The 25,814-nt window shown below is 42.2% G+C and overlaps 1 protein-coding gene across 1 annotated transcript; it reads left to right on the forward strand.

Annotated features, from left to right (window-relative positions):
- Window positions 1–7,942: 7,942 nt before the first annotated feature.
- LOC129825426 (4-galactosyl-N-acetylglucosaminide 3-alpha-L-fucosyltransferase 9-like) lies at window positions 7,943–10,232 on the forward strand. The gene is made up of 2 exons (XM_055885521.1): window positions 7,943–8,189; window positions 9,076–10,232. The coding sequence occupies exon 2, from the start codon at window positions 9,086–9,088 to the stop codon at window positions 10,187–10,189; it is 1,104 nt and encodes a 367-aa protein (XP_055741496.1). The 5' UTR covers window positions 7,943–8,189; window positions 9,076–9,085; the 3' UTR covers window positions 10,190–10,232.
- Window positions 10,233–25,814: the final 15,582 nt, after the last annotated feature.

The raw sequence follows: 25,814 nt of genomic DNA on the forward strand, positions 1-25,814 counted from the left end.
AGACCCAGAGGTAACGGATGATCTCCGCATGTATATTTCCCACCGTAAAGCATGGAGGAGGAGGTGTTATGGTGTGGAGGTGCTTTGCTGGTGACACTGTCTGTGATTTATTTAGAATTCCAGGCACACTTAACCAGTATGGCTACCACAGCATTCTGCAGTGATACACCATCCCACCTGGTTTGGGCTTAGTGGGACTATCATTTGTTTTTCAACAGGACAATTACCCAACACACCTCCAGGCTGAGTAAGGGCTATTTGACCAAGAAGGAGAGTGATGGAGTGCTGCATCCGATGACCTGGCCTCCACAATCCCCCGACCTCAACCAAATTGAGATGGTTTGGGATGAGTCGGACCACAGAGTGAAGGAAAAGCAGCCAACAAGAAAAGCATTCAAGGTGAAGCTGGTTGAGAGAATGCCAAGAGTGTGCAAAGCTGTCATCAAGGCAAAGGGTGGCTATTTGAAGAATCTCAAATATAAAATATATTTTGATTTGTTTAGTACTTTTTTGGTTACTACATAATTCCATATGTGTTATTTCATAGTATTGATGTCTTCACTATTATTCTACAATGTAGAAAATTGTAAAAAATAAAGAAAAACCCTGGAATGAGTAGGTGTTTTAAAACGTTTGACCGGTAGTGTAATTAAAATATAATTTCAAAAATCAACCATGATTTTATGAAATTATAGCCTATTTGGTAATGACGTACAATAAAAATATTATTTTCTCAAGTCATATTTACCTTTTATTTTTCAATAATTTCCCAGCATAAAAATGTTAATCTCCCTCCATGACATCCATGTGCTCCACTGTCACTATTCATATCCATGGTATCCAAGTACACAACTTTGTGAAAAAACTTTATTATCATGTAATGTGCTTGTCGTGGTGGTAATGACACAATACTTAGAGACGACTGTATTTTGTGTACAAAAAGTAACATGGCTTATGCCCATCTAATATGTATATAGTTTCCATTTATTTGAAAAAAATAAATAAACAGGTACATTAAATATTTTCTTGTTATCAAGACTTTTGTAAGTGTAATCAGTGGTGACGTGTAACTGATTATTACACCTGTTTTGAGCCCAACCTGTTTAGCTAAAACATTATTATTTCGACATTTGTATTTATTATGGATCCCCATTACCTGCTGCCAAGGCAGCAGCTACTCTTCCTGGGGTCCGGCAAAGTTAAGGCAGTTATACCATTTTAAAAACATTACAATACATTCATTACAGAAGTCACAACACACTAAGTGTGTGCCCTCAGGCCCATTACCTGATGTGGAATAGAGTTCCATGTAATCATGGTTCTAGGTAGTACTTTGCGCCTCCCATAGTCTGTTCTGGACTTGGGGACTGTGAAGAGACCTCTGGTGGCATGTCTTGTGGGTTAAACATGGGTGTCCGAGCTGTGTGCTAGTATTTTAAACAGACAGCTCGGTACCTTCAGCTTATCAACACCTCTTACAAAAACATGTAATGATGAAGTCAATCTCTCTTCCACTTTGAGCCATGAGAGATTGACATGCATGTCATTAATGTTAGCTCTCCATGTACTTTTAAGGGCCAGCCGTGCTGCCCTGTTCTGAGGCAACTGCAATTTTCCCAAGGCCCTCTTTATGGCATTAATACGTGTCACATATCAGTTAGCAAACAATGTAAAAAATAAATAAATAATTAATTTAATAAAGCTGCATACAAACATGGTCTCTTTTTTGCTTTCTTGAGTAAGGCAGCTCCAAAATGCAGGTGTTTCAGCATAGCTCAGTGCTTTCTGTGGTGGTGGGGCAGCCAGCAAAAAAAAATGGAGCGTAGGGGTTGGTAATGCTCTCTAGTTGAGCTGGGATTGGCTCAGTGTTCTATCATTCATGGGGACACTCCGTCACCGCAAAATCTATGGGTAGAGCTCGAAAATTCAAGCCTCTTGGGTGCTGCCATACTTTTACATTAGAAGTGCCCAACCAAAAAGGCTCAAGGTCATTGACCACTGATTAAATGATGTCCATTCAAGTTATATCTACAGTAGCTATGATTGATATGTTTTTATTTATCCTTTATTTAACTAGGCAAGTCAGTTACGAACAAATTCTTATTTGTAATGACGTCCTACACTGGCCAAACCCGGACGAGTCCCTATGGGACTCCCTATCACGGCCGGTTGTGATACAGTCTGTATTCACCATATAAAGATAAATTATTGATAAAACGTATCAGTGCTCATCAGCCATTGGAGATAAACATTACACAACAAGTTGGAAACTGCAAATTCAACAATGAGTTCTAAGGCGCCACTGCGGCCCCGTGTTCGATCCAAGGCTGTGTCGCAATCCCAGGCTGTGTCAATCCAGCATGACTTCTGTCGCGTTAGAAACAACTGGAAACTCGGAGCTGGGAAATCTCAGATATCAGTGAGTGCAAGACAACTGGGAACTAGCTGCGACTGGGAAAATACTAAAATGAATTCCAAGTCAGGATTTCTAGAGAAGGACCCTAATAATTTGGTCCCGTTCCTCCCTCATTAGTCTACTGTTCTGACTTGTTGGTGCACATGTAGGGTGCACATATAGCCTATAGCCTGTTTTAGAGAAATGTCAACATCGAATATTGTAAGAGCTTTCATTGTCTGCTTATATGCCCCCTTTATTTATCCTATGGTTCTGACTTGTACAGGGAGAATAGTGTAAGAACGTCCCATGTTCTGGATTCTGTTGCTGTACATTTCAAAAGTGCTGAACAAATAGTTATATTGACTATGTCTGTCCTAGCTTGCTCATTAACGTCTTAAACGAAATGATGGATTGCCTCTTATCCGCTCGTCTTCCCATTATGCCATAGTTTGTACATATCAAATGTCAGTAGAAACCACATTTGTTAAAGCAAGTCAGCCATATCAGCTATGTTTTTTTTTAAAGGCAGTAAATGAGGCTGATTGAACTGTTTCGCTGCAAAAAAGGCTCCGCTGATAGCCAGGTATAGCAGTGGTAAGCGGTTGGGACTCTGCTGTTGGGACAGCTGTATGTAGGCCCTAACAGTTTGTGGGCACCGTTTGTCACCATTATAGTGAAATTAATGTATTAAGTGTTGTGGCTTTGTTGGCATGCAGAAAACTCTTTTTTTTGCCCCACCAAGATTTACATTTACATTTTAGTCATTTAGCAGACGCTCTTATCCAGAGCGACTTACAGTAGAGTGCATACATTTTATATACTGAGACAAGGATATCCCTACCGGCCAAACCCTCCCTAACCCGGACGACATGCCATGCCAATTGTGCGTCGCACCCGGACCTCCCGGTTGCGGCCGGCTGCGACAGAGCCTGGGCGCGAACCCAGCCCAGCCTGGGCGCGAACCCAGAGACTCTGGTGGCGCAGCTAGCACTGCGAAAATAATAAACCACTGCGCCACCCGGGAGGTGGGTTTACATGCTAAGATCTTAGCATTTACATGCTAAGATCACCACTGAGTGTAATACATAGCAGAATGTTAAAAGTCTGGGTGTGAGACTGGACAAAAACAGTGCAAAACAGTGAAATCCAGACATGAAATGCGTTAGAAAATAAAATACATATTGAAAGCTGTAAAAAAAAGTTTAAAGTCATTTTAGTCTCTACTAATGGATGTGAAATAAAACAATATAAACTAACACACAGTTTATTTCAAAAAAATAATAAACTGTGTGTAGGCCTAATATAGTTTACTTTATGAAAATACATTGTAATTTCCCCTCTCACCCTTCCTTCGGCTCTGCAGTCACTACTTTACTTGCCAATGTTGCCAATGTTGAAACCTTCAAGAGAGGAATTGAGTTCTTCCAACACCGGGTAAGTAGAAGTGCTGCCTTCATTGCCAAACTTTGCCAATGTGGTTATCAACAGTGTGCGCAGGGCAGGCAACTGTCTTGTAATCATGTAGCTGTTCTTTAGCCTGGTTTCAAATAAATGTGTTCATATGGGCAGATTTTAAGGCCTATATTTTGTAGTTTAGGCTAACGAATTTATGAAAATATTTGTATCAGGCAAAAGGCCAATATTTGGATGTTTCAATAAAATAAAGACTGTCACATGACAATAGAAATGGAAACATTGTAATTTTAGAGACAAAAAGTACCAATAGCCTCTATGATGAAAGGGATAGAGCCCATTTGGTACTGGGCCCTCACAACATAATTATTTACATCTATAACGACACAGGGAGAGACCCAGATGCAGACACAGGAGGCAGATGGTTTGAGTCTGATATTTATTAAAATACAAGGGGCAGGCAATAGGCAAGTTGAGGACAGGCAATAGACAAGTTGAGGACAGGCAATAGACAAGTTGAGGACAGGCAATAGACAAGTTGAGGACAGGCAATAGACAAGTTGAGGACAGGCAATAGGCAAGTAGAGGACAGGCAAAAGTTCAATTAACAGGTTAGAGTCCGAAAGGCACAGGGGGGCAGGCAGGCTCGAGGTATGGGCAGGCTGAATGGTCAGGGAAAGTGGAACCGGGAGGGCTAGAAAACAGAGACTAGGAAAACAGGAGCATGGAAAAACACACGGGTAGGCTTGACAAGACGAATTGGCAACATACAAACAGAGAACACAGGTATATATACACTGGGGATAATGGGGAAGATGGGCGACACCTGGAGGGGGATGGAGACAAGCACAAAGACACATGAAACAGATCAGGGTGTGACAACGTCATTCAAATTCACCAAATCATTGGCTGCTGTCCAAACACTTAAAAAACACACACTTGTCCACTTACCCTCACTTTATGCCCTTGGGGGAATCCCTGTCGCCATCTTGGAGGGTGGTCCAACTGATGAACCAAGCAAGGGAAGTTTGCAACGTAAGCCCTTCAGCCCTCGTTTTTAATCGGCTTTGCGAGTGTACAAATATGTTCACTCCGGGCCTGAAACTCCTGAAATTCAATTCGCAACGATTGTACATCCGCTAAGAAATGTCCGCAAAAACAACATCAATGGAGAAGTCAACATATAAGTAAAAACGAATGTAAATAAGTTATAAATTGTGCTACTAATGCACATGACGGTACAAACATGTATCATAAAAAGTAATGATGTTTTTGTTTGGTTATCTTTTGGAAATTATAGAAATAAAATATTTTCCTTCTTCAGAAGTTCCAGCTAGGCAGGCTAATGTTAGTTAGCTAATTCATTTGCTAGCTATCATACAGTAGGCGTATATTAATAATTATATATTTAAAATAAGTAGACATGCACTCATAATTAACTGTAGCGCAAATAAAGCACCTACAAGCTACCGGTGGGTGCAAACACAATCATAGCGGGATGAACGAGTGACGAATTTCCGGCCAAGGGTGGTCCATTTAAAAATCATTCCTTCCTCCCTCGCCCCTTGCCCTGCAAGTGTATACTCGTCAGACGTCATGATATGTCATCAGAAGTGTTCACTTAATTTGAGGGCTGAGGGGATAGGGTGTGTCTTTTAAGTGTCTCATACTAGTGTATATAAGCCCACTAGGCTACAATTTGTATCATTAAATGTCCTGAATAATAGAAGGTGAAATACCGTTGGGCGTAAGCGTAACAGCCCAGGCTATCCAACACAAATTGTGCACAGTTTTTGGTGTCCAATGAGACGCACAGAAAAATATGAAACCATTAACTTATTACCTTTACTCTTTCTCTGTAAATCTTCTATACTTTGATGCTTTCTCTGTTAAATCTTCTTAACCCTGCTGTAAATCAAGCAGACAATAGCAGATACTCAACATAAATGTAGGGGTATTGGATTGGATCCAACGTGGATCACAACTTCACTGGCGGAAAGCACTAGAAACCAACATATTCTGGATATTCTTCCGAACATGTTTTTTTTCCCGCACTGGCTGTTTTTGCATCCATGATATAGGCCTATCACAACAGCTGTTTGTCACATGACTGTCATTCAGACTTTTCCCCCCTAGATAAACTGATGATGGTCGACAATATTACTAGGCCTAACTAAATAGCTCGATACCAAATGGACATCGAACAAGTAGGTCTATTAGCCGTTAATAGTGCACCATCTCATAGACTCAATAATACTTATGTCCCACTGATGGCCCATAAAGGGGTGTTTTTAATGAATGTATTAGTAGGCTTATGGATGACATGTTTCAAGTTATTCGCCTAACCCCATTTAATGTATTATGTCTAAAAGAAAGGTAAAGAATGCAGCACATTTTTTATTTATTTATATAATATTCTGCCAATATGACCGAATTTACATAGGCCTACAATATTCTGCCACCAGCCAGCAGTCATTCCCCAGAAAATCGCTAATTTGCGTTGTTCCCCAGACAATCTCAAAGTCACCGACAAAAAGGAGTTGGGTTCTACTGCAGCCTTTGGGATACTAAATGTCGATATGCTTCAGCAAGCTGTCTCTAAAAGAAGCAAAAATCAACGTACGGCATCCCTTCAATGGATTCTTTCGGCATAGATGAACCCACTCATTAAAACGCACCACCTTATTCCACTACTTTAACCATATCTGATCCTACCCCAGGCCAACGACACGAGAGGATGGGACACTACCACTCAACACAACCTGTAAATCTTCTGAAGTCAAATCTCGTACCCCCAAGTACTTCTCTGCAGCTGCCACCACAACATCAATTTTCTGAGACTTACGATCCATCTCTGCGGTAAAGCTGATCACCATTGCTAAGAAGCCAACCATATATCACACTTTGGTCTACTGTTCGCAGGGATCCTCTCAGAATGGATGTCTCCACAAACAATAGTGGGACAGATACGGCCACAAGATGTCATAATATCAAATAGAACTACAAATGCTAGATAGAACATAACCTATTATTTATTTTTTTTTTTTTTTTTTTTTTTTTTTTTACCTTTATTTAACTAGGCAAGTCAGTTAAGAACAAATTCTTATTTTCAATGACGGCCTAGGAACAGTGGGTTAACTGCCTGTTCAGGGGCAGAACGACAGATTTGTACCTTGTCAGCTCGGGGATTTGAACTTGCAACCTTCCGGTTACTAGTCCAACGCTCTAACCACTAGGCTACGCTGCCGCCCCACATTATAGATGTGTTTCTACTAGAACAAAAAACATGTACAAATAAAAACGTAGGTGTTAGTATATGGAACCCATACTCTCATACAGCCGAAAAACGGCACACAAAAATAAAGAAATTGAAAACATTTGCAACATAATATATACATGTGTTTTTTATTATTCTTATTATTATTTACCTTTATTTTATCAGGGAGTCAAACTGAGAACAAGGTCTATTTTACAGATGAGCCCTGAATTACATAAATGACAGAAAATACACACATCAAAATATAAATGTATAATGCAAGCAGAAAAACAAACACGGTCATAACCCCCCCCCCCCCCCCCCCCCCCCCCCCCCATTCATCGGTAATAAGGTCCTCATTCAGCTTTCTGAATTACACTAGCGGGGCCAGAACATTACATTTTAGAACATTTTGAAGGTTGTTCCACAAATACGGTGCAAGAAAACGAAATGCTGATTTACCTAACTCAGTAGAAACCAAATTCCTTTCCAGAGTATGCCATGCCGGAGACCGGGTTTGGTAACTCGTGTGTCTAAAGTTTAGTAATGATGTTAGGTACAATGGGAGTTTTTGTAAAAATTATTTATAAATGAAAACACAGCAATGTATCAACCTACAATACGTGACATCAGAGGGCCATCCAACTTTCTGGTAGATAATGCAATGATGAATAGCAAAACTGTCGCCCATAATAAAGCACAGTGCACTATGATAGATAGCTATGTAGAACCAGGATCTTTCTGAAAACAGCTAGATAAAGGTAAAGGTTATCGTAACCTGTCCGGGTAGTATCAGGCCACACCAGTGGCGTCATGGATACAGGACACCCTAAGCCACTCCTGAAATTTTCCGCTGAAGCGTATTGAGAATGTTTTTTGCCGCTATCGGATGGTTCTTCCTTTTCAAATGTAAACAATAGCTGAACATTTTGAAGATAATTCAATACAGCTTCTCACTGTTTCACGTTTATGTACTTGAACAGATGAGTATGTGACTGAGAAACGAATCACACAGTTCAACATTTCTGACTGGGTGTGTGTAAGAATTACAAAACCGATCACAAAGCAGATCACCGAACGAACACCTCTGAACAAGCTGTAACAAGAACAACCTGTCGTCTGGTGAGTCTTGATCTTTTCTCTTTAATTATAGACCTCACTAAACTACAGACCTCACTTATCTAAGAATATGCTACTCAAAGTGGACATAGTTTTTCAGTTTTATAGATCTGCTTGTAAATATGAAGGGAGAGGATCCTTAGGGCCATTTTGAAAGGTCAAGTGAAATAATGAAAACACATGCTTTATTTACTGTATTGGCAAATCCTTAGGTCAAGTCTGATTAAGTGTTTTTACACATGAAAAATACATTTGAAACAATTTTAGAAGAGATTGTCATCTAACTAAACCATATCACATTGCAGAACAAAGCAGGAGAGTAGGTTGGAACTGTATTAGTAAAGGGTAGACATTTGAAGTTACTTGTTTAAAATACACCTCACCTACCATTGTAAAATGTCCATATATTTGTGTTATACTGAGACTAAAAGTTGACAGACACAAACCTGAGGTGGGTGTGTATGGCACGAACGAGAGAGACGTGATAGTTGTCTTTCAGCTACAGGGTAAAAGCAAATTAACAAATAAAAGTCTATTTTATGGATAAAAACAGACTTGTCTCTCATGAATAAGTTAACCGACATATCTTATCATGTTTCTTAGCCTTATATCGTCCGGTTCCCCTTTGTTGTAACAGGATTTGGTTTACAGTTCTGGGCTGACATATACTTTGTGCAGTTGTTGCATTTGCTATGTTCCCATACTTTCTTCCTGTACAAAACAAGCTGTTAAGAAGTAAAACAAGCAGTTATGAAGTCAAACAATCTGTTAGTAAGTAAAACAAGCTTAAGAAGTCAAACATACTGTTAAGAGGTAAAACAACCTGTTTTTTGTACAGGAAGAATCAATTGACTTAAAACCATTCAAAAAGTTGACTCTTTTTTTGCAGAACACCCAAAATGGTTTCTGGAGTTGTACGTGTTGTCTCCTTCTCGATCCTTGGTATAGGAGGATTTCTGACGCTGTTTGTAATGTACTATCAATCAGCTCCATCTCAGATCTGCCCTCCCCAACCTGCTTTGCCACGTCATTACTCAAAGCCACCTGAGAACAGTTCCTTGTCTAAGAAGCAGCCAGAACCAGACAAGCCCATCATGCTGTTGTGGTTCTGGCCTGAAAACCGCAGGTTTGATTTTAGCGATTGCACCACTTTCTTCAACATTGATGGCTGCCAACTGACAGATGACCAGTCTCTGTACAACAAGGCAGACGGGGTGCTCATCTTTCACAAATCCATCAAACACGATTTATCCAACTTGCCTCCATCACCTCGACCACCATTCCAGAAGTGGATCTGGTACCATGTGGAATCACCTACAAACACAATTAGGATACCTGGTCTAGAGAACCTTTTCAACTTGACCTTGAGTTATAGGGAAGATGCAGACATCCCTGTACGTTGGCGCTTAACTGCAAGGAAAGGACAGGGTGAGGACTTTGTACTGCCCAAGAAGGATAAATTAGTTTGCTGGATTGTGAGTAACAATAACCCTGCAACTGGAACAGCAGTAAGGGATAACTATTACAGAGAACTTGTCAAACATATTAAGGTGGATCTCTTTGGAAGAGCCTTTGCAAGATTCTTGAGATATGAGGACTACTACTCAACACTCTCCAGCTGTAAGTTCTACCTCTCCTTTGAGAACTCAGTCCACAGAGACTACATCACTGAGAAGCTTAACGGACCACTTGCAGCAGGAACTGTGCCAGTAGTATTGGGCCCACCGAGACAGAACTATGAGGACTTTGTCCCGGGAGATTCCTTCATCCATGTTAATGACTTTCCCAATGCAAAAGCCCTGGCTGAATTCCTCCTGAAGTTGGACAAGGATGAGGAGGCATATCTGCGCTACTTTCAGTGGCGTAGAAACTTATTTGCTCAGCAACATCTAATTCAACTGAGTCAAGAGTTCATCCAAGCTATTTGTTATGCCTGTGACCATGTTGGCAAACATAAGGAGTACAGGGTTGTTCACGATATTTACAAATGGTATTTGGTTTAATTAGTCTCTTCTGATTAGCGTTTACCATCACTGGTGTACCCCCCCCCCCCCCCTCCCCCCAGATAGAATATGAACAGGTCATAAACCATGACTAAAAATGTTTAGAATTATAGGAAATTAGCTCTAAAACTGCAAAGTTTTCGCACAGCCTTATGGCAAAGTGTGTAGAATAGCACAAAATTCTCTCAAAAAATGTATAAAAAGTACAATTCTCTCTCAAAATGTAAAATTCTCTAGCATGAGATTATTTATAAATCTTCACATGTTTTTGCGAAACTGCGGTAGGCCACTGATTAACATCATACTGTCTATATGCGTTTTTTTTTGTTGAAATATATTTGTGGAATGTATTATTCTGCTGTACAGACCCAAGTGCATTCAACCTCATTGCGATACATTGAGTTTCATTGTAGGTCTATTTGGCGGGGAAACAGTGAAGCCAGCTGTAGCTTATTGCCTGGTTCTGTTCATTAGTCTTTTTTTAAGTAAAGTGAAACAATGCTTTGTCTATTTGATGCTTTTCATGAAATCATGTAGCTGTTACTTAGGCTTTGGTCTAAAATCAATTCGTTTAGAAGGGCAGATTTGAAGGCTTCTATGTTGTATTATAGGCTAACGAATTTATGAAAATAAACAGTTCCTAAGGAAATATTCAATTCTGGCAATTATTTCAAGTTTGATTTGATTCGTTTATTATTTAACTTGATTTACTTCTTCAATTGTTTGTATTTGGTTGCATTGACAACCAATCACAATTCAATATCATTTTTGAAATACATAAATAGCCTATTAACGTCTCCAATTGAACCCAAAATAAAAGTTAAAGGATGGGATTAAGCCAGATGGAACTATCCAGGCAGTAGATACTGTACATCTTCTTTAAATGTAGATTTTTGGTTACGTTGTCAAGTAAACAAAATTCTATATTACTTTTGTAATCCAGTAAATAGCCTAAAGTTAAGGCTGTCTTACAAACTAATGTAACATTCAACCTTACAATGAGGAAGACATCTATGGCCACATTGAGGTTTCCCGGAACTATACATTATAGAGTAATAACGCATTCATCTGTTTTATAAATAAACACATTATCTGGCATTGTGTTTCCTTTTAAACTTTTAAGTGGTTGAAAGCACAGTGATAGACATTTAGATGAAAACTAAACCAAAAAATCTGACATTGAATAAAGCTTGTAATCTCATTGATCAACATCACTCTCAACCAAATATTACCCAATTATCCACGTTGAAATGACGTGGTGTGCCCAGTGAGTAGAACCTGTAAGCATTGTGGATTTGTTTGCTAATCCTGCTCTTCATAGTTCAGTGAAAATGCCAAAGTTTACAAATAACTTTCCCGACCTCATTCGACATTCATTTATATTATATTGTATGCTAATTAGTAATACGTTCCCCATATGGAAAATGGACTGTATATCGATATTATTTATTTGAATGTTCCCTTTTCTGATCACTTCCCTGGCTCCTTGACGTCGAGACAGCTGCTTGTTGATTGTCCACCCTCTCTTTATGTTGAGGGTACAATATGCAGCTTCAGCATATGGCGCGTGAAGAGAGGAATTATTATTTATTTTATTTTGTATTTTATTAGGATTCCCATTGGCTGTTGCGAAAGCAGCAGCTACTCTTCCTGGGGTCCACACAAAACATGAAACATGACAGAACATTAATAGACAAGGTCAGCTCAAGGACAGAACTACATACATTTAAAAACGGCACTCAGCCTACACATTGTTTTACAATTTAAACTCCCGATCACAACCGGGGGAGGGTTTGGTCGGGTAGGCCATCATTTAAAATATAAATTTGTTCTTAACGGACTTGCCTAGTTATATAAAGGTTCAATAAAACATCAATAAATAAAAAACATCAATACATGGAGTGCATTGTGAAAGTATTCATACTCCTTACATTTACATTTGACATTTTAGTCATTTAGCAGACGCTCTTATCCAGAGCGACTTACAGTAGAGTGCATACATTTTATTACATTTACATATTGAGACAAGGATATCCCTACCGACCAAACCCTCCCTAACCCGGACGACGCTACGCCAATTGTGCGTCGCCCCACGGACCTCCCGGTTGCGGCCGGCTGCGACAGAGCCTGGGCGTGAACCCAGAGACTCTGGTGGCGCAGCTGCCCTAGACCACTGCGTCACCCGGGAGGTAGTCCTTGACTTTTCCCACATTTTGTTTTGTTACAGCCTAATTCTAAAATCGATTAAATACATTTGTTTTCTTCATCAATCTACACACAATACCCTATAATGACAAAAGAAAAAACAGGTTTGAAGACATTTTTGCAAATGCATAAAAAAAGGAAAATATAACATTTACTAAATATTTAGACCCTTTGTACTTTGTTGAAGCTTTGGCAGCGATTACAGCCTCGAGTGTTCTTGGGAAGGATGCTACAAGCTTGGCACACCTGTATTTTGGGAGTTTCTCTCATTCTTCTCTGCAGAGCCTCTCAAGCTCTGTCAGGTTGGATGGGGAGTGCTGCTATACAGCTATTTTCAGGTCTCTCCAGTGATGTTCGATCGGGTTCAAGTCCGGGCTCTGGCTGGGCCACTAACACACATAGAGATACTTGTCCCAAAGTCACTCCAGCATTGTCTTGGCTGTGTGCTTAGGGTCATTGTCCTGTTGGAACATGAACCTTTGCCCCAGTCGGAGCTCTCTGGAGCAGGTTTTCATCATGGATCTGTCTCTACTTTGCTCCAGTCATCTATCCCTCGAGCCTGACTAGTCTCCCTTTCCCTGCTGCTGACAAACATCCTTACAGCATGATGCTGCCACCACCATGCTTCACCTTAGGGATGGTGCCAGGTTTCCTCCAGACGTTACACTTGGCATTCAGGCCAAAGAGTTCAATATTGGTATCATCAGACCAGAGAATCTTGTTTCTCATGTTCTGAGAGTCCTTTAGGTGCCTTTTGGCAAACTCCAAGTGGGCTGTCATGTGCCTTTTACTGAGGAGTGGCTTCCGCCTGGCCACTCTAACATAAAGGCTTGATTGGTGGAGTGCTGCAGAGATGGTTGTCCTTTCGAATCTCATAGCAAAAGGTCTGAAAACTTAAGTAAATAAGTTATTATGCAAAATTTACACACAAAATATATGAGTCAAAAGGGGAGAGGCATTGTGCCATGAGGTGTTGCTTTACCTGTTTTATTAGAGGAATGAAAGAGGTGTGAGACTAACCTACCCAAACAGTTTGATCACAATGTGATGCTCATCAACTGTTGAATGCTCAGAAGCAGGCAACTTACATTTTCTTTCAATCACTTTTGTGCAATGTTTCAAAACTGTAACCACATTTTCAATTGACTGAGTACAACAACAAAAATTAAGTCGCTTGTTCACAGCGCCAAGTCACGCTGGCAGAATGGATTTTAGATCGATGTGTCTTGCATTTTTTTGCTATTGTATTAACTGGTTGTTAAAACAACTAAATTGAGAAGATGTCATTATGTTGTATTTGGTGATTAAATCAATGTTCTCATGATACTTCACAGTAAACAGAATATAACAGTATATTTTGGATCAATGGTGGGTAAATATGTCTTCAAACAAAATGAATGCAAAATAAAAGGTTTTGAAAAAAAGGAATTTCTGTGTTACAAGTGTTACCAGTTTTGAAGTTTTGTACTAAGAATTTGGAAAATAGCACCAAAGCCATTGAAGAGTAAAAAACTGTAACTGAAACCACTGCCTCAGAATGTTCCAAATGATGTATATATTTTTTACATTCTATAGTTTATACTGCTTTAGTACTCACTCTAGCCATCTATACTAACTTACTATACTAATCCCACTATAATAACTCCACACCTGAAACCACCGCAAAATAACACATTTTACCTAACCCATAGCTTATTACAACCCTATTACTACTACTACTACTACTACTATTATTATTGTTATTAATATTATTATTATTATCAGTCCAGGTTTGGCCGGGGTTGGCCATTGTAAATAAGAATTTGTTCTTAACTTACTTGACTAGTTAAATAATGGTTGCATTTAAATAAATAACAAATGATCACTACTGCAGTTACTACCACCACCAGTACTACTACTATTTCACAACCATATACTTCAACTTGATTACAGTAGTGCTCTTACTGAATTATCACAAAGTTTTAATTGATAAAATCCAGTAAGATGCACAGTATCTGAAGTAAACAGTGTGAAACTGGTCATGTGATCTCCACACCTGGCCAAGAATGTGTTCTTGCCTGGAGCTGCAAAACTGGTCATGCAAATAGCTGTCAAGATCAGGTTTCTAGATCCCAGGCCAACACACTGACAAGGTTCTTTATCTCAAATATTCTTGGGGGGTTTCATGCAACGATACTTTATGGACACACACAGGAATGAAATGGTAGTGGTTTTGAAACAGGGGATAGAGGTAATGAATACACTGTACATATGATAGCACAAGAGCAGTATTACCATTAAGAAAGCAGTGTATAAATGTGCATGCTACCTGTGCATTTAACAACACCGGTACAAACAGAAGCAGCATACAATATGAATATGCAATAGTTTCATTCCAAAACCCTATATATCCATTTTTAGAAATGTTGGTGAATTAGCTTGTATTGTTCAAAGAAATTATGAAAGCGATTGGTGTTATTTTTCACTGTCTAATCATGGCATGGGGTTGTTCAACGACAGACATGTATTTGTTTAAAATCTACTTGATGGTTTCATTTCATAGAGACAAATAATCATATTTATTTGGTTGCAAAATGCTATACAGTGGCTTGCGAAAGTATTCACCCCACTTGGGATTTTTCCTATTTTGTTGCTTTACAACCTGGAATTATTTGTATCATTTGATTTACACAACATGCCTACCACTTTGAAGATGCAAAATATTTTTTATTGTGAAACAAACCAGAAATAAGACTAAAAAAAACAGAAAACTTGAGAGTGCACAACTATTCACCCTCCAAAGTCAATACTTTTTAGAGACACCTTTTGCAGCAATTACAGCTGCAAGTCTCTTGGGGTATGTCTTTATAAGCTTGACACATCTAGCCACTGGGATTTTTGCCCATTCTTCAAGGCAAAACTGCTCCAGCTCCTTCAAGTTGGATGGGTTCCGCTGGTGTAGTCATAGCCAAAAGTTTTGAGAATGACACAAATATTAATTTCCACAAAGTTTGCTGCTTCAGTGTCTTTAGATATTTTTGTCAGATGTTACTATGGAATAGTGAAGTATAATTACAAGCAATTCATAAGTGTCAAAGGCTTTTATTGACAATTACATGAAGTTGATGCAAAGAGTCAATATTTTCAGTGTTGACCCTTCTTTTTCAAGTCCTCTGCAATCCGCCCTGGCATGCTGTCAATTAACTTCTGGGCCACATCCTGACTGATGGCAGCCGATTCTTGCCTAATCAATGCTTGGAGTTTGTCAGAATGTGTGTGTTTTTGTTTGTCCACCCACCTTTTGAGGATTGACCACAAGTTCTCAATGGGATTAAGGTCTGGGGAGTTTCCTGGCCATGGACCCAAAATATCGATGTTTTGTTCCCCGAAGCCATTTAGTTATGCCTTATGGCAAGGTGCTCCATCATGCTGGAAAAGGCATTGTTCGTCACCAAACTGTCCCTGGATGGTTGGGAAAAGTTGCTCTCGGAGGATGTGTTGGAACCATTCTTTATTCATGGCTATGTTCTTAGGCAAAATTGTGAGTGAGCCCACTCCCTTGGCTGAGAAGCAATCCCCACACATGAATGGTCTTAGGATGCTTTACTGTTGGCATGACACAGGGCCGGTGGTAGCGCTCACTTTGTCTTCTCCGGACAAGCTTTTTTCCGGATGCCCCAAACAATCGGAAAGGGGATTCTTTAGAGAAAATGACTTAACCCAGTCCTCAGCAGTCCAATCCCTGTACCTTTTGCAGAATATCAGTCTGTCCCTGATGTTTTTCCTGGAAAGAAGTGGCTTCTTTGCTACCCTTCTTGACACCAGGCCATCCTCCAAAAGCGTTCGCCTCACTGTGCATGCAGATGCACTCACACCTGCCAGCTGCCATTCCTGAGCAAGCTCTGTACTGATGGTGCCCCGATCCCTCAGCTGAATCAACTTCAGGAGACGGTCCTGGCACTTGCTGGACTTTCTTGGGCGCCCTGAAGCCTTCTTCACAACAATTGAACCGCTCTCCTTGAAGTTCTTGATGATCTGATAAATGTTTGATTTAGGTGCAATCTTACTGGCAGCAGCAATATCCTTGCCTGTGAAGCCCTGTTTGTGCAAAGCAATGATGACGGCACATGTTTCCTTTCAGGTAACAATCGTCGACAGAGGAAGAACAATGATTCCAAGCACCACCCTCCTTTTGAAGCTTCCAGTCTGTTATTCGAACTCAATCAGCATGACAGTGTGATCTCCAGCTGTCAAGTTTTGACCTCTTTCTTGTGCAATTCCCCACTTGAAAAGGACAATCCCTCCACGTGAAGATTTTAACTGGATTTCACTCAATAAACAGCCATAGAATCAGTTGTTTGTCTTTTATTTACCATTCTTTGGTTGGCAGTAAACAGGTGAAAAACCTCAAAAAAGAGATGACAAATACAAGTTATTATTTGAGTTGACAGCCTAATTAAATACACAAAATTATCCACATTCACCTCAGATAAACACATTTCTGCCATTATAAAATACAAGGTTTCCACTTTTAAGCAAATGTTTCCCAAAATAGAAACCCACCATTTTTAATCAAATGAGCAGAATCAGTATATTTTTATCTAAATCTGCATTTTAGCCAAATACATTCAAAATATTTTTAGTAGTAAAAAATTACATTTATTTTCTAATCACTAGTTAAGCAGACAAATCTTACATTTTTTAGCCAAAGATTTTAGACTATACATTTGTTACTGAATTAAGAACTTGGTTTACTAAGATTTCTACAAAGTTTAAATTACTTTTAACCATTTCAAACAAGTTCTATCAACAATGAATTTGGCTCTTCTTACTTTTCCTTTATACCCCACAAACAACATTTGAAGTTATAACTACCACTGCAAAAGTCCTATCAAAGTTAAGAGTTAAGAGTCTGTGTTTTCCAGAGTATCATTAGCAGTGCACTGCTTAAGTCAGTATAGTCAAACATGGCCAATATGGCGCTTACCGGCTGTCTTTCACAGTTTTGTGGAGGGCTTGGACTTGCACAGTCACCTTGATCACAAAGATGAAGTTTCCTTGGTCTTGTGGTTTTATAAATGCTCCTTTCACTGCGGTCTAAAGACAACAGCAGAGCCAGGTGCTGGCACGCCCAGATTGCCTGGAAGATTTGTTCCACCTGGTTCACCACTGATTGAAGGAGGAGGAGTTTCACCACTGAGGAGCTCCCAGGCAGTTTGTCAGCACACCAGCCTTGTCCTCGTCAACACTCACACCTGTGTTAACAAGAGAATCACTGACACGATGTCAGCTGGTCCTTTTGTGGCAGGGTTGAAATGCAGTGGAAGTTTTGGGGGGGGATTCAGTTCATTTGCATGGCAAAGAGGGACTTTGCAATTAATTGCAATTCATCTGATCACTCTTCATAACATTCTGGAGTATATGCAAATTGCCATCATACAAACTGAGGCAGCAGACTGTGTGAAAATGAATATTTGAGTCATTTCTGAAAACCTTTGGAAACAACTGTGCAGCAACGTGTTTGCTTATTTTTTTCTTTAAGCAGGCTTTTTTCTGGCCACTCTTCCCTAAAGCCCAGCTCTGTGGAGTGTACGGCTTAAAGTGGTCCCATGGATAGATACTCCAATCTACGCTGTGGAGCTTTGCAGCTCCTTCATGATTATCTTTGGTCACTTTGTTGCCTCTCTGATTAAAGCCCTCCTTGCCTGGTCCGTGAGTTTTGGTGTGCAGCACACTCTTGGCAGGTTTGTTGTGGTGTCATATTCTTTAAAAAATGTAATAATGGATTTCATGGTGCTCTGTGGCATGTTCAGAGTTTTGGATATTTTATAACCCAACCCTGATCTGTACTTCTCCACAACTTCGTCCTTGACTTGTTTGGAGAGCTTCTTGGTCTTCATGGTGCCGCTTGCTTGGTGGTGTCCCTTGCTTAGGGGTGTTGCAGACTCTGGGGCCTTTCAGAACAGGTGTATATATACTGAGATCATGTGACAGATCATGTGACACTTAGATTGCACACAGGTAGACTTTATTTAACTAATTATGTGACTTCTCAAGGTTATTGGTTGCACCAGATCTTATTTAGGAGCTTCATAGCAAAGGGGGTGAATACATACGCATGCACCACTTTTCCATTTTGTTGTTGTTGTTGAAACAAGTGATTTTTTTCATTTCACTTTATCAGTTTGGACAATTTTGTGTATGTCCATTACATGATATCCAAATAAAAATATATTTAAATTACAGGTTGTAAGGCAACAAAATAGGTCAAATACCAAGGGGGATGAATACTTTTGCAAGGCACTGTATATCCGCCTCACTCTCAGAGAAATAAGCACTACTGCTAGATTTTACAGTCAAATATAACAAATAACTGCATTTTTAACAAATAACTGTACAAATTCTACATCTGTGAGATCAATATTTATGTTTAAAAATAATAATTCAGTTCAGTAATATCAGATCCAGTGCCTAAATTTGTTTTCCCCCCCCAGTCTGATAAACACTCTAAACAGTCTACCCAACTGCTCGGAGGCATCCACATGGTCCAAAACCACACGTTGCAATCTTTTGTATCAAGTTCCAATGATAAAACTGGGGGGACAAAAATATAATTTCAGAATTTGTGGGGGGGGGGGGGGGGCATGTGAAAGTGAAAGTTGTGCCCCTGATGAGATCTGTATGTAAAACATTGATATTTAAAATTTTTGTCATTTAGCTGATGCACTTATCCAGAGTGACTTACAGGTAGTGCATTCATTTTAACATAGCTAGGTGAGACAACTACATATCACAGTCAAATATACAGGATACAAACATTCCATTCACGATAAACAATGGATAGGCGTTTAGCAAAAAAACACTTTCATACAAACCTAAAATCTATGAATGAAGCATCTGTGAAATATGTTACACACACATGAAGGTACCCATAAGCAATAATTTCTGATGAACATACACAAATGTGACAAATTGGTGGATATAGCGTTGAACTAGGTAGACCAATGTACAACTAACTGTACACACACACACACACTAGAGGTTGACATGGGAACAGAAATCCCATGGAAAGTAGGAATGGGAGTCATGTTCTAATCTAGAGTCAAGTTCTGGTCAGGACGGTACAGGATCGAGAGTCCCGGGTGGGGGGAGTATGTGTGCAGCGTTTCATAAAAAAAATATATACACTGCTCAAAAAAATAAAGGGAACACTTAAACAACACAATGTAACTCCAAGTCAATCACACTTCTGTGAAATCAAACTGTCCACTTAGGAAGCAACACTGATTGACAATAAATTTCACATGCTGTTGTGCAAATGGAATAGACAAAAGGTGGAAATTATAGGCAATTAGCAAGACACCCCCCAAAACAGGAGTGATTCTGCAGGTGGTGACCACAGACCACTTCTCAGTTCCTATGCTTCCTGGCTGATGTTTTGGTCACTTTTGAATGCTGGCGGTGCTCTCACTCACAGTTCGCATTGATGTGCCATCGTGGATGAACTGCACTACCTGAGCCACTTGTGTGGGTTGTAGACTCCGTCTCATGCTACCACTAGAGTGAGAGCACCGCCAGCATTCAAAAGTGACCAAAACATCAGCCAGGAAGCATAGGAACTGAGAAGTGGTCTGTGGTCACCACCTGCAGAATCACTCCTGTTTTGGGGGGTGTCTTGCTAATTGCCTATAATTTCCACCTTTTGTCTATTCCATTTGCACAACAGCATGTGAAATTTATTGTCAATCAGTGTTGCTTCCTAAGTGGACAGTTTGATTTTACAGAAGTGTGATTGACTTGGAGTTATATTGTGTTGTTTAAGTGTTCCCTTTATTTTTTTGAGCAGTGTAGTTTACTTAACAAAAATCTATAAAAAAAAGAAATGCTAATTTCCCTTCTCACCCTTCCGTCGGCCCGCAGTCACTACTTTACTTCAGATGCCAAATTTGAAGCCTTCAGGAGAGGAATTGAGTTCTTCCGACTCTGGGTAAATAGGGCTGCCTTGAATGCCAACATCTGGTAATGTGGTTATTATCAGCCGTGTGCACAGAGTGGGCAACAGAAGAGCAGCCAAACGGAGCAGTTGCTTTGGCTACAGACAGAGACTAGTGGCGAACGAGGAAGGAAGTTATTTCGGATTTTTGCGCGTAGTAATTAGCATTAGAATTTTGGATATCATGTAACGGTCCTGACCAGTTTTATGTTGTTTTTGTATGTGTAATTGGTCAGGGCGTTAGTTTTGGGTGGGCAGTCTATGTTATCTGTTTCTATGTTGGTTTTGGTTGCCTGGTATGGCTCTTAATTAGAGGCAGGTGTTTTGCGTTCTCCTCTAATTAAGAGTCATATTTAGGTAGGGTGTTCTCACTGTTTGTTTGTGGGTGATTGTCTTCCGTGTCTGTATGTTATTTCGTACCACACGGGACTGTTTCGGTTTATGTAGTCTGTTTCCTATTCGTGCGTTCTTCGTGTCTATGTAAGTTCTCATGTTTAGGTCAGTCTACGTCGTTTGTTATTTTGTATCATTTCAAGTGTAGTTCGTGTTCGTTTTTTCGTCTTGTTTAAATAAATATGTATTCAAACTTCGCTGCGCCTTGGTTCCCTCAATACTCCTCCTTTTCCGAAGATGGAGAGGAGGAGGATCGCCGTTACAGAATCACCCACCATACCAGAGCCAAGCAGCGGAGTCAACGGAGAAAGGGACAGGAAAAGAAGGAGCAATGGACATGGGACGATGTATTGGACGGAAAGGGTTGCTACACTTGGGAGGAGATCCTGGCTGGTAGGGATCGCCTCCCATGGGAACAGCTGGAGGCACTGAGGAGAGCAGAGGCTACCGGAGAGAGGAACCGGAGCTATGAGGGAACGAGTCTGGCACGGAAGCCCAAAAAGCCCGTAAGTAATTCCCAAAAATTTCTTGGGGGGGGGCTAGGAGGTAGTGGGCCAAGGGCAGGTAGGAGACCTGCGCCCACTTCCCAGGCTTACCGTGGAGAGCGGGAGTACGGGCAGGCGCCGTGTTACGCAGTAGAGCGCACGGTGTCTCCTGTACGAGTGCATAGCCCAGTGCGGGTTATTCCACCTCCCCGCACTGGTAGGGCTAGATTGGGTATTGAGCCAGGTGTCATGAGGCCGGCTCAACGCGTCTGGTCTCCAGTGCGTCTCCTCGGGCCGGCATACATGGCACCTGCCTTACGCATGGTTTCCCCGGTTCGCCTACATAGGCCGGTGCGGGTTATTCCACCTCCCCGCACTGGTCGGGCAACCGGGAGTATTCAACCAGGTAAGGTTGGGCAGGCTCAATGCTCAAGAGTGCCAGTACGCCTCCACGGTCCGGTATTTCCGGGGCCACCTCCCCGCCCCAGCCTAGTACCTACAGTGCCTACACTACGCACTAGGCTACCTGTGCGTCTCCTGAGCCCAGTTCCTCCTCCACGCACTCTCTCTGTAGTGCGTGTATCCAGTTCGGTGCCTCCAGTTCCGGCACTACGCACTAAGCCTCCTGTGCGTCTCCAGAGCCCTGAACACACTGTATCTTCTCCCCCTACTAATCCTGATGTGCTTGTCCTCAGCCCGGTGTCACCAGTGCCGGTACCTCGCATCAGGGATAGAGTAGGCTTTGAGAGTACAGTGTGCCCTGTCCCTGCTCCCCGCACTAGTAGGAAGGTGCTTATCCTTAGCACGGTGCCTCCAGTTCCGGCACCACGCACCAGGTCTACAGTGCGCCGTATCCGGCCAGAGCCATCCGTCTCCCCAGCGCCATCTGAGCCATCCGTCTCCCCAGCGCCATCTGAGCCATCCGTCTCCCCAGCGCCATCTGAGCCATCCGTCTCCCCAGCGCCATCTGAGCCATCCGTCTCCCCAGCGCCGTCTGAGCCATCCGACTGCCATGAGCCTGCAAAGCCGCCCGTCTGCCATGAGCCTGCAAAGCCGCCCGTCTGCCATGAGCCTGCAAAGCCGCCCGTCTGCCATGAGCCTGCAAAGCCGCCCGTCTGCCATGAGCCTACAGAGCCGTCCGCCAGACAGGAGCCGCTAGAGCCGTCCGCCAGACAGGAGCCGCTAGAGCCGTCCGCCAGACAGGAGCCGCCAACCAGACAGGATCTGCCAGAGCCGCCAACCAGACAGGATCTGCCAGAGCCGCCAACCAGACAGGATCTGCCAGAGCCGCCAACCAGACAGGATCTGCCAGAGCCGCCAACCAGACTGGATCTGCCAGAGCCGCCAACCAGACTGGATCTGCCAGAGCCGCCAGCGAGCCATGAGCAGCCAGAGCCGTCAGCCCGCCATGAGCGTCGAGAGCCGTCAGCCCGCCATGAGCGTCGAGAGCCGTCAGCCCGCCATGAGCGTCGAGAGCCGTCAGCCCGCCATGAGCGTCGAGAGCCGTCAGCCCGCCATGAGCGTCGAGAGCCGTCAGCCCGCCATGAGCGTCGAGAGCCGTCAGCCCGCCATGAGCGTCGAGAGCCGTCAGCCCGCCATGAGCGTCGAGAGCCGTCAGCCCGCCATGAGCGTCGAGAGCCGTCAGCCCGCCATGAGCGTCGAGAGCCGTCAGCCCGCCATGAGCGTCGAGAGCCGTCAGCCCGCCATGAGCGTCGAGAGCCGTCAGCCCGCCATGAGCGTCGAGAGCCGTCAGCCTGCATAGACCTGCCAGAGTCCCTCAGCCAGGATCTGCCAGAGTTTATCAGCCGGGACCTGCCCCTTGTCCCGGTGTTGCCCCTTGTCCCGGTGTTGCCCCTTGTCCCGGTGTTGCCCCTTGTCCCGGTGCTGCCCCTTGTCCCGGTGCTGCCCCTTATCCCGGTGCTGCCCCTTATCCCGGTGCTGCCCCTTGTCCCGGTGCTGCCCCTTGTCCCGGTGCTGCCCCTTGTCCCGGTGCTGCCCCTTGTCCCGGTGCTGCCCCTTGTCCCGGTGCTGCCCTTTGTCCCGGTGCTGCCCCTTCTCCTGGTGCTGGCTGTTTATTTAGGGGATGTGAGTTTTAGAGTGGGCATTGGGAGGGGAAGACAAAAACGGGGAGTGACTATGGTGGTGTGGGGACAGCGTCCAGAGCCGGAGCCACCACCGTGGTTAACTGCCCACCCAGACCCTCCCCTGGACTTTGTGCTGGTGCGCCCGGAGTTCGCACCTTGAGGGGGGGGTTATGTAACGGTCCTGACCAGTTTTATGTTGTTTTTGTATGTGTAATTGGTCAGGGCGTTAGTTTTGGGTGGGCAGTCTATGTTATCTGTTTCTATGTTGGTTTTGGTTGCCTGGTATGGCTCTTAATTAGAGGCAGGTGTTTTGCGTTCTCCTCTAATTAAGAGTCATATTTAGGTAGGGTGTTCTCACTGTTTGTTTGTGGGTGATTGTCTTCCGTGTCTGTATGTTATTTCGTACCACACGGGACTGTTTCGGTTTATGTAGTCTGTTTCCTATTCGTGCGTTCTTCGTGTCTATGTAAGTTCTCATGTTTAGGTCAGTCTACGTCGTTTGTTATTTTGTATCATTTCAAGTGTAGTTCGTGTTCGTTTTTTCGTCTTGTTTAAATAAATATGTATTCAAACTTCGCTGCGCCTTGGTTCCCTCAATACTCCTCCTTTTCCGAAGATGGAGAGGAGGAGGATCGCCGTTACATATCATTACAACTTAAATTACGTTCTTTTCATCATCGCTATGCGAACAAGGCTGATTTCTGCAACAATTCTTCTGTTTAAACAAGTTTTGTTAGCTAATAAAATTAAAACAATTCTCACAACTTTTTTGTCCCTTGTTTACATTGCAACATGAAAGTAATGTCTTAAACGTTGCTGAATTTCGGAAATGGCAAAAAAATCATGTAATCTGCTTGACACATTAAAGTTACTTATCTTAAAGATCACGAAGTCAGCTAATTTCCACTCCATTCATAAATCAGTTTGATTCATAAACTGGTTTGTCTGGCTGTCATGTTTTTATTTTAACCTGCTCTTCCCTTGTCTACACTTAAATAATATAATTTCAGTAGTCCTCATTTTTTTCTATCTCGCATCTCTCATTGGTATACCCTTGTGGTTGAATATATATGTATCTATTGTTTGTCCTCGGATACAACAATTAATTATGTGGAACAAATAAATATCAAAGGATACCTTACAACTTACAATAATGAACACCTTGTGAAACAACTGTGAAAACCAACCGATCAATGTTTAAGAAGAGTACATAAACTTTGACAGTTTGTTGGTACAGTTCTGTCATTTTTACAGATGATTTTTTGTGCACTCACATGGCAATCAGACTGAACTACTTAATTCTGGTGTGCGGAATAAAGAGGTGGGTGCTGTGTGGTTGGGAGGTTCTGCCTGTCACTTGATCTCAACAGCCAGTCTCAGAAGGGGGACTTGAAGAGGGAGACTGCGAAGTCCAGGCACTGCTGCTCTCTTTGTTCCGAGTGTTTGCCCTGCTAGTGTTTTTAGTTCATCTGTGTATCTAACATATTATATGCCCAGTATGATGCGGCTAGCAAACTTTATTAGCAGATATTGACAACATGACAATAACAGTAGCTGTAGATGATGTAATGAGATGGAGGAGGGGATGGGATGAGTGGGCAGATTGATGGCCAATCAGAAGTCACTAGATGCAGAATTTGGTCGGAAGGGAGAGGAGAGAAAGAGTTAAAGGATGAGGAGAGAGGAAAGAGGCAGAATCAAGAGATGTCACGATCGTCTTGCTGAGAGAGAGTGGACCAAGGCGCAGCGTGTGCAAAATACATTCTCTTTTATTTTAGAGAAAGGAAAAAACACGCAACGAACACTATAACAAACTGAAACAAAACAACAAACGATCGTGAAGCTATAGACGTAAGTGCACACACAAGCTACAAACGTACAACATAGACAATTACCCACATTAACCTAGTGCCTATGGCTGTCTTACATAGGGCTCCCAATCAGAGACAATTAATGACATCTGTCTCTGATTGAGAACCATTCAGGCAACCATAGACACAGCTAGACACCTACACTAAACACAAACCCATCTACTCTACTTAACCCCCTAAACCATACAACCACCCTAGACAATACAAAAACACATACCTTCCCCATGTCACACCCTGACCTAACTAAAATAATAAAGGAAACAAAGAATACTAAGGCCAGGGCGTGACAAGATGCTTGATCAGGTGCTGCGTCTAGTTCTTCCTGTCATTTCTTCCTGTCATTTATCATCGACTGGCAGCCAGTCTCAGTCAGGGGTTCAATAACATGGGCGCTAATCTGGATTTCACATGACGGGGCACAGCCATGGGTGCGCCTGGGAGGGCATGGGTCACCCACTTGGGAGCCAGGCCCAGCCAATCAGAATGAGATTTTCCCCACAAAATGACTTTATTATATAGGAAGTCAGGCACAGGAGAGCAGAGATGGGTGATAACAGGAGAACTTTAATATACACCCTGGCCCAAAGGCACAGGCGAGGCAGCACAAAGCACAAC

The sequence above is a fragment of the Salvelinus fontinalis genome, chromosome 27 (genome assembly GCF_029448725.1).
Source record: "Salvelinus fontinalis isolate EN_2023a chromosome 27, ASM2944872v1, whole genome shotgun sequence".
Taxonomy (NCBI): Eukaryota; Metazoa; Chordata; class Actinopteri; order Salmoniformes; family Salmonidae; genus Salvelinus; species Salvelinus fontinalis.

Excerpts from the sequence above, each read along its gene's own strand:
- LOC129825426 (XM_055885521.1), top strand. The coding sequence starts at position 9,086 with ATGGTTTCTGGAGTTGTACGTGTTGTCTCCTTCTCGATCCTTGGTATA.